Source organism: Pituophis catenifer, unplaced genomic scaffold (genome assembly GCF_029215685.1).
Source record: "Pituophis catenifer annectens isolate HBS135680 unplaced genomic scaffold, rPitCat1.0.hap2 SCAF_2, whole genome shotgun sequence".
Lineage (NCBI taxonomy): Eukaryota > Metazoa > Chordata > Lepidosauria > Squamata > Colubridae > Pituophis > Pituophis catenifer.
The window spans coordinates 15,769,328-15,778,476 of record NW_027256882.1 but is presented as its reverse complement, the minus strand read 5'-3'; the positions used below and the strand labels follow the sequence as shown (position 1 = coordinate 15,778,476).

The window sequence follows — 9,149 nt, the reverse complement described above, 5'->3', positions numbered from 1 at the left end:
AAAGGGCTTCTGTCAGAGAGGAAATAAATATTTAAAAGGATCCCATGCTTCCCTCGTAGTACTGGTTTTACACCACAAAACAGGCTTCACACCAGAGAGAAACCATATAAATGCCTGGCGTGTGGAAAACATTTCATTTCAAGCTGTCATCTAACTTGCCATAAATGGATCCACGCAGTAGAGAAACGTTATAGATCCTTGCAGTGTGGAAAAAGCTGCTTTAGCAGCAGGAACCTTCTGAAGCATGAAATAATTCACACGCTATAAAAAAGAGGTTGAGACGCTAGAAAAAGTGCAGAGAGGAGCAACCAAGATGATTAGGGGGCTGGAGGCTAAAACATATGAAGAACGGTTGCTGGAATTGGGTATGTCTGGTTTAATGAAATGAAGGACTAAGGATGATATGATAGCAGTGTTCCAATATTTGAGGGGCTTCCACAGAGAAGAGGGGTTCAAACTATTTTCCAAGGCACCTGAAGGCCAGATAAGGAATAATGGATGGAAACTGATCCAGGAGAGATTCAACCTAGAAATAAGGAGGAATTTTCTGACAGTGAGAGCAATCAACCAATGGAACAGAAGTTGCCTTCAGAAATTGTGGCAGCTTCATCACTAGAAGCTTTCAAGAGGAGACTGGACTGCCATCTGTCAGAAATGGTGTAGGGCCGTGATGGCAAACCTATGGCAAGCGTGCCAGAGGTGGCACTTGGAGCCATATCTGTGGGCACACGAGCATTGCCCTAGCTCAGCTCCAGCTGATTTTTGGGCCTTGGGGTCCCACCGGAAGTCGGGAAACGGGCCATTTCCGGCCTCTGGAGGGCCTCTGGGGGAATGGGGAAGGCTGTTTTTGCCCTCCCCAGGCGCCAAGAAAGCCTCTGGAGCCTGAGGAAGGTGAAAAACGGGCCTACCGGGCCCACCACTAACCATTTTGCAGTTGGATGCCAAAAGCAGAGGGAAAGGGGGGGGGTCGTGTGTGCATGCACGGGGGGCATTGAATTATGGGTGTGGGCACGTGTGCGCACGACCCCCCCATGTTTCCCCTATTTTTGGCACGCAACAGCAAAAAGGTTAGCCATCACTGGTGTAGGGTCACTTGCTTGGGTGTGGGGTTGGACTAGATGACCTACAAGGTCCCTTCCACGCCTGTAAATCTGTTTAAAATGAATATGCAAGTCGTTAAGTGGCGCATGGGGTGCCTCCTGGACGAGAGAGGCCATTGAAGGCCTAGTCTAGGCTTGCCTGCTCTGGCCCTCCCAAGGCCTCAAATGTCCCATGCTCCACTTCCTGTGCCTTGGCTCCAAACAGACCTTTCCCTCACTTCCCCCCGGATCCTTCCAGGCCTTAGGGCCTGATTCTCACCCCACCAGGCAAACACCCTTCTCACTTAACTTTTGAAGAGTCCCAATGCCTTTCAAAGCGCAGGAATGACTTTATTCTTTGGTAGAGGCATAAAAAACCAGGAATTTAGAAACCAAATAACTTCTATTTTAAAACTATTTATTTTTGTCATTGTTTGTTTTGTCTCTTTTTTTTCCCTTTAATATGCACAAACAATAAGTAACAATTCAATGGAAATCTTAGTAACAATATAAAGACAAAAACCGTTGTTGTTTAACAAAGAGTTGGGTGTATTTTCCAGTAGTTTAATTAATGCCACATTTAGCTTTGGATGTAAAATTTACACAACTTCAGGCTTATCAACATTGTCATTTCAGAAATCATAGTTAATACTGAAATAAACTTCTTTATCTTTAAAGGTTTAAGTTATCCAAAACATTAGTGTTAATAATCTCTAGTCAATAATGTATAAATACCACTGTACCCAATAATATAATGTACTACTTGTATTTATAATACAATAATTTTTAAAAGGAATTTAGAAACCATTGACCTAATCAATTACAGCATACTATTCTCTACTTATTGGCAAAAGCTGACCCTCTTAAAAGCATTTTTCCTTTTGCTAATTTCCTATTTATCGACATGACTGAGGCATTTTTCTTGCCTTTTCTTGGTTGATGGTTGAAAGGCTGTATCAAATCGTTCTTTAACTTTCTTGCCTCTGAAATTTTCATCTCCATTTTTCCTGGCTACTTAAAAAAAAAAAGGATCTTTTGTTTTAAATTCTGGATTTTCTTCCTGCAAGGTTGATTCAGCCTTCCATCCTTTCGAGGTAGGTAAAATGAGGACTCGGATTGTGGGGGCAATAAGCTGACTTTGTATAAAAAAGAACACCGCTTAGAGGGGGCCAAAAGCCCTACTAAGCAGGTATATACAAAAGTATGAAGGCTATTGCTTAACACATTGTAAGCCGCCCTGAGTCTCTGGAGAAGGGCGGCATATAAATCGAATCAATCAATCAATCAATCATTCCACAATGTCTTTTTATAATTTCTCATAGTGGGTTCTCTTTTCTTCAGTAATTTAAGTGTGTTCAGTTTGTACTTTATTCTTTTTAGTAAATTAGGTGTATTCTGATTATCCTTCAGCTGTAATTACCTCCATCCTTGAATTCTTCAACTTTCATCTGCACATCTGATGCTTATAATTCAATCTTTTAGTTTCCATCTGAAAATATCCAGGATGAAAGGACATTTCTCCAGCTTCTGATTTCTACTATACTCAGCCTTCCATCCTTCCAAGGTCAGTAAAAATGAGGACCCAGATTGTTGGGGGCAATATGCTGACTCTGTAAACTGCTTAGAGAAGGCTGTAAAGCAGTGTGAAGCGGTATATAAGTCTAAATACTATTGCTGGTCAAATGATTTTAATATATTCCATAAATTGGTGTCCAGATGTAAAGTATGCATTTATGTTGCCATGAGCCTTACAAAGAGGAGGCTGAATAAACCGAGCCAAAACCCAGGTGTCAATAAAGAGGCTGATTAATTAGATTGAATAGCCAAGAAGCAGATGCAGACAAAGATAAAGATCCAAGAGAGGAATATGGGAGGCAAGTAAAAAAAGCAGAGCAATTGAAGTATTGAAATGGGCAAGAGACGATGGATAGATTATTTCTCTTTTTTGCTGTTGTTCTGGTTTGCTTTTCCTTTTCTTTCTCTTTCTTTTCATTTTTTTAGGTAGGTGACATGACAAGAAAATTATGTAGGATAGAATAAAGGGTGACATGATTAAAAGGTAGAATAAGTCATAGAAATAAGAGAAGGGGGAGTATTAGTGTATACACTTTTATACAATAAAATAAAGTAATAATGAGAAAATGTGGAATAATTGAATAATGAGAGATTGCAATTTAATATAAATGTGTATCATTATTAGAAATATATAAATTGATTGAATGTAATAACTATGATTAATTCTATTAGTTTTGTTTGTATTGGAATGTATGACACCCAGGTGCCATGCTGTTCACGCATTGATATGTTTGTAAAAAATAAAAAAATAAAAAATTTGTAAATAAAAAATATAAAAATAAAGAGGCAGATTAAAAGACAAGCTTCCCTAGTGAGAAGAGGCAAAAGGAAAGCAGATAGCAGCTGAGACAGCTGAGTAGAAAGAGATTTATTTCCTTCCCTCGGAACTATACGAGGGAAAAGTTCTCCAAAACCGTTTCTCTCAGTTGGAACCAATATTCATAAGAGAAGAATCAAGAATCCCAGCCAAGGACAAACAAGTAAAAAAAAAGTGGGAGGGAAAATATCAAGATTTGGACAGGAGCGAAATAGAAAACAAATTTGAATTGACAGATTGAATTATGTTAAAAAGGAGCATACCCCTACAGAGAATAACCCTAAGAATATATACGGATTAAGACCGGAGAAATTGAGAGGTCAGCAATAAATAAATCTATCAGACATATAGAATAGAAAGATGTGAGATTATAGTGAAACTATAACATTTTTAAGAGGATCCACACGCCCATTTCACAGTCTGTTTCTGCTGCTCCCTCTGGAAGTTTTGAAATATTTCTAGCAGGACTTCCAGATTCTGTGACAGCTTTGTTCCCTATGCCACCCGTCTGGTAAACTCACAAGATTTGTTTCTCTCACCATGTACATGCATACATCCAAACTAGACTGTGTTGTTTCTCTGTATCATGTAATATACTGGTGGGTATATGCATAATTTTGTATTTATTTATTTATCATGTTCATGTAGTGTATATTGGAGTTGGTGACCCTTTGAGCTGTATGCAACGAAATTTCCTTTTTAATATATGCCGACTAGTGTACATTCAAAGTGACAATAGAGTTATTCTAAGTCTAAGTCTAAATTGGACTTTAAAGAATATAACGTAGCTAAACAGCTTGTAGAAAATAGTTAATATAGATTAGTTTCTGAACAGATTTATAATTTACAGTTCCTTTTTATTTGTAAACTTTCCTTTTGAAAAATAAAAATTTCCCCTAGCCAGCAAGGTAAATGTAAATGTTGCCCTGGCACATGTGTGCTAGTCATTCCCGACTGTAGGGGGTAGTGCTCATCTCCATTTCAAAGCCGAAGAGCCAGCACTGTCCGAAGACATCTCCATGGTCATGTGGCAAGCATGACTAAGCGCCAAAGGAGCACAGAACTCTGTTACCTTCTCACCAAAGGTGGTCCCTACTTTTCTACTTGCATTTTTTACATGCTTTCGAACTGCTAGGTCGGCAGAAGCTGGGACAAGTAACGGGAGCTCACCCCATTACACAGTACTAGTGATTCGAACCGCTGAACTGCCAACCTTTCGATCAACAAGCTCAGCATCATAGCCACTGAACCACTGCGTCCCTTAGCCATCAAAGGAAGATACAAAAACCTAATCAACTGTCCAAGTTTCCAGAGCTTTGTCTACTGAGTCCAGGTCAATCTGATTGTTGGTGGTTCAAGAAAACAACCCCACGATTGGTGGCAGCAATGGGATTGTCTCAGACTCAATGTGACCCAAAAGTGCTAGGAATGAAAAAAAGGGGAAAGAATTGGCCATTAGAAGGAGAGACTCGTTCATGTATTCTAGGTCTAATGCTGGAAGCACTGCCCAGCATATTGGCTTCAGAAACAAGACTACGAATCAGAGTTTATACTAGGCAAGTAAAGATGGAAGTGACTGTCTTACTGCTGGGGATGCCGAGAGCACTGCTCCATCTGTGAAAGCAGCTTTTCAGTCTTAACTAGGGGTGAAATGCTCCCAGTTTGGACCAGATCATCCGATCTGGTAGCGATGGAGGCCGGTGGTTCAGAGAACCGATAGCAAAAATCCCTGCCCCCCCCCACGCTCAGCTGAGCCGCATAATTATCAGAGGTTTTTTTTTTTACTTTTAAAAGCATTTTTTCTACAACCTCTTCGGCCGAAATAATACTTTTAAAAGTAAAAAAAAAAAAAGCCTCTGATGATCGCGCGGCTCAGCTGGGATCATCAAAGGCTTTTAAAAGAAAAAAACCCTTTTTTTCTTTTAAATGCCTCTGACGATCCAAGCTGAGTTGCCTGATCGGCAGAGGCATTTAAAAGAAAAAAAGTCTCTGCCGATCAGGCAACTCAGCTGGGATCGTCTGAGCCTTTTGAAAGCATTTTTTTCAAAGAGGTTGTAGAAAAAATTCACCGAAGAGGTTGTGGAAAAAATGGTTTTAAAAGTAAAAAAAAAAAATTGGCCACACCACCCAGTCACATTACCCCCCCCACCAAGCCACGCCCACAGAACCGATAGTAACAAATTTTAGATTTCACCACTGGTCTTAACCTAATATTAAGACACCAGGAAGATTGGAACAACTAGAAAATTCATTAGATCCTGATTCTTGGGATAATATCATTACAAAAAATGCGAATATAGCATTATGAAGAAAGGGTGTAGCTAAGATAAGTGGCTTTGCAGGGAGGCTTTGCAGCGGCCTGTGCAGATCGTGGCTGATCCCGACGAGGAGGCTGGTGTGGTGTCGCGCCAGCAGCCTGCGCAGCCGGCGCTCGCGTCGGACAGCGAGGAGGCCGAAGAGGATGTGATGCCAGAGGCAGAGACTCAGCCAGGGCCTTCAGAATCTCCAGAGGCTCCTTCCAGTGGAGAGAGCGAAGTGGAGGAGCCTCTCCTCAATGCTCGAGCACGCAGGGCTGCCAAAAGGCAGGAGTGGCTACTCAGGAGGAGGAAGTCTACTCAAGAGTAGGGCTTGAGGATAATTGGCCACTCCCTTAGCCTATTTAAGTCGCATGCAGCTAGTGCTTTCTTGCTAGAAACGTCTCATTACTACAGAGCATCTTGGAGAGCGAGCGACTTCTCATGTCTGGTTTTCTGGGCTGGTTGCCAACCTTTGTCGGACTTTGTTCTTAATAATTTTGATAAGGACCCTTTGCACGGGAAGCCTACATTCTTGAAAGGGGTTTGTTTGGAATTAAACAGTGTTTGTGAAGCTTGGTGTGTGTCACATTCTCTGGGAATCCGAAGCTGGGGCAGAACAGTAGGGAAGCCAGACTCCAAGATGTAAAAATGCCAAAATTAACGGAGGAGGAAGATTTTTTTTACTGTGTTTGAGTAGGTTACTGCATCTTTTAACCACCCAAGCAAGGATGGGTGGCCTTGGGTGGATGCCAGTTTTCTAGTGAGGGTGGCAATGGGTTACTATGATTATTAATATTATGAGCTGTGCTGGCACAGTGGTTAAAATGCAGTACTGCAGGCTATTTCTGCTGACTGCCGGTTGAGTGCAGTTTGATTCTGACTGACTCAAGGTTGATTGAGCCTTCCATCCTTCCGAGATCGGTAAAATGAGGACCCAGATTGTTGGGGGCCAGATGCTGACTCTGTAAACCGTTTAGAGAGGGCTGTAAAGCACTGTGAAGCGGTCTATAAGTCTAAGTGCTATTGCTATTGTGTTAAAAATGTGATTCTATATCAATGTGATATAATCTCGCATATCAACAAAGATTTCAACATGTTATCTACGATGCCAGGGAAGTGGTATGTGAATTATGAGCAAGGTTGGCTGATTTGGATAGAAAATGGTTATGGCCAAAAGACAAGATTAAAATTAGGATGAAATAATAAATGTAATACTTGGGTAATTATTAAATACCATATTTCCCCGAAAATAAGACCCTTATATTTTTTTTGACCCCTGAAATAAGTGCTTGGCCTTCTTTTCCGAGATGTTTTATTATTTTGGGGTGTGTGGAGCAAGATGGGGCCATCTTACCCAGTGGTGAAATGTAAAATTTGTTACTACCGGTTCTGTGGGCGTGGCTTGGTGGGGAGGGGTAATATGACTGTGGGCGTGGCCAACTTTTTTTTTTTTTCTTTTAAAACCATTTTTCTACAACCTCTTCGTCTGAAGAGGTTGTTTAAAAAATGCTTTTAAAGCCTCTGACGATCTCAGCTGACTTGCCTGATCGGCAGAGGCTTTTTTTCCTTTTAAAAACATTTTATCTATAACCTCTTTGGCCGAAGAGGTTGTAGAAAAAATGCTTTTAAAAGCCTCTGATGATCCCAGCTGAGCCGTGCGATCATCAGAGGCTTTTTAAAAAACTTTTAAAAGCATTTTTTCGGCCAAAGAGGTTGTATAAAAAATGCTTTTAAAAATATTTTAAAAAGCCTCGGATGATTGCTTGTCTCAGCTGGGCAGTGGGGAGCAGGGATTTTTGCTACCGGTTCTCCAAACCACCCGCCTCCATCGCTACCGGATCAGGCGATCCAGTTCGAACCGGGAGCATTTCACCCGATCTTACCTGATTTCCAGCTCTGTCTCCCTAACCCTAACCAGAGGAAATAGCGGAAACCGGCTGTGCATGCATTTAAATATTTTCAGGGAGGGCTTATTTTTTGGGGGGGGGCTTATTTTAGCGCATGCGCTCAAAAGCCCGATTGGGCTTATTATCAGGGAATGTCTTATTTTAGGGGAAACAGGGTATACTACCCACCAATGTACAGTTTAGGGGCAGGAACCCCACCCAGAAATTGGTCAAAGGACTGTAGAGTTAGCAGCTATCTGGTTGCAAGAAAGGGACAGTGCAACCATCGTAAATACACTTCAGTTGCCAAAAGCCCGAATTTTGATCACATGACCATGGGAATGCTACAATGGTCATAAGTGCGAGGACTGATCATTAATCACTTTTTTCAATGCTATTGTGACTGAACAATCTCTAAATGAATAGTCAAGCACTATCTGGAGTCCTTTTATAACTCTTCCCTCACTCCAATGCATTTATAATTACACCGATTACCTCATGCACAGTAACATCACTATTACATATTCAAATATTTCTCCCTTGACCTTTTATTTGAAGCAAAATTCCTCTTTCTGCACTCCAATGATCCAGACGGCTTTTCTCTGGTCGATTTTTCTGTTTCATAATTTACTACCTGAATAAAGTTGTATGCGCGCACCATGAATTTGGCTTCTATCCCGTGTGGATCCTTTTGTGCATCATATATTGACCACTCTGACAGAAGCTCTTTCCACACTCCGGACACTGATATGGCTTCTCCCCCGTGTGGATTCTTCTGTGGGTCATAAGGCTGCTATTCTGACTGAAGCTTTTCCCACAGTCCGGGCATTCAAATGGTTTCTCCCCGGTGTGGGTCCTTTCGTGACGCGTAAGGGCACTGTTGTGACTAAAGCTTTTTCCACACTCCAAACAACGATATGGCTTCTCCCCCGTGTGGATTCTTTTGTGGGTCATTAGGCTGCTGTTTTGACTGAAACTCTTTCCACAGTCCGGGCACTCGAAAGGTTTCTCACCAGTGTGGGTCCTTTCGTGACGAGTAAGGGCACTGTTGTGACTAAAGCTCTTGCCACACTCCAGACAGTGATATGGCTTCTCCCCTGTGTGGATTCTTTTGTGGGTCATAAGGCTGCTGTTTTGATTGAAGCTCTTGCCGCAGTCCGTGCACTTAAAGGGCTTCTCCCCCGTGTGGATCCTTTCGTGATTCGCAAGGTGTCCTGTCATGCTGAAGCCCTTTCCACACTCCGTACATTTAAACGGCTTCTCCCCTGTGTGGATTCTTTCGTGGACCCGAAGTTTGCCTCCGTGACAGAAGCCCTTCCCACAGTCCGTGCACTTGAAGGGCTTCTCCCCCGTGTGGGTCCTTTCGTGACGAGAAAGGGCACTGTTATGACTGAAGCTCTTGCCGCAGTCCATGCACCTGAAGGGCTTCTCCCCCGTGTGGATTCTTTCGTGGTTGATCAGGTGACCTCTCACCGTGAAGCCCTTTCCACACTCG

At 42.1% G+C, this 9,149-nt stretch overlaps 1 protein-coding gene across 2 annotated transcripts in view; it reads right to left on the bottom strand.

Annotated features, from left to right (window-relative positions):
* LOC139311782 (zinc finger protein 850-like) overlaps positions 1-9,149 on the bottom strand; it is a 300,225-nt gene that overhangs the window by 265,833 nt on the left and 25,243 nt on the right. The window contains exon 5 of one of the 2 annotated variants that reach the window (XM_070936296.1): positions 8,331-9,145. In XM_070936296.1, the coding sequence (XP_070792397.1) occupies positions 8,331-9,145 (815 nt within the window). Of the gene's footprint in view, positions 1-8,330; positions 9,146-9,149 lie in introns of those variants that run through there. The other variant, XM_070936294.1, reaches the window with a different exon arrangement.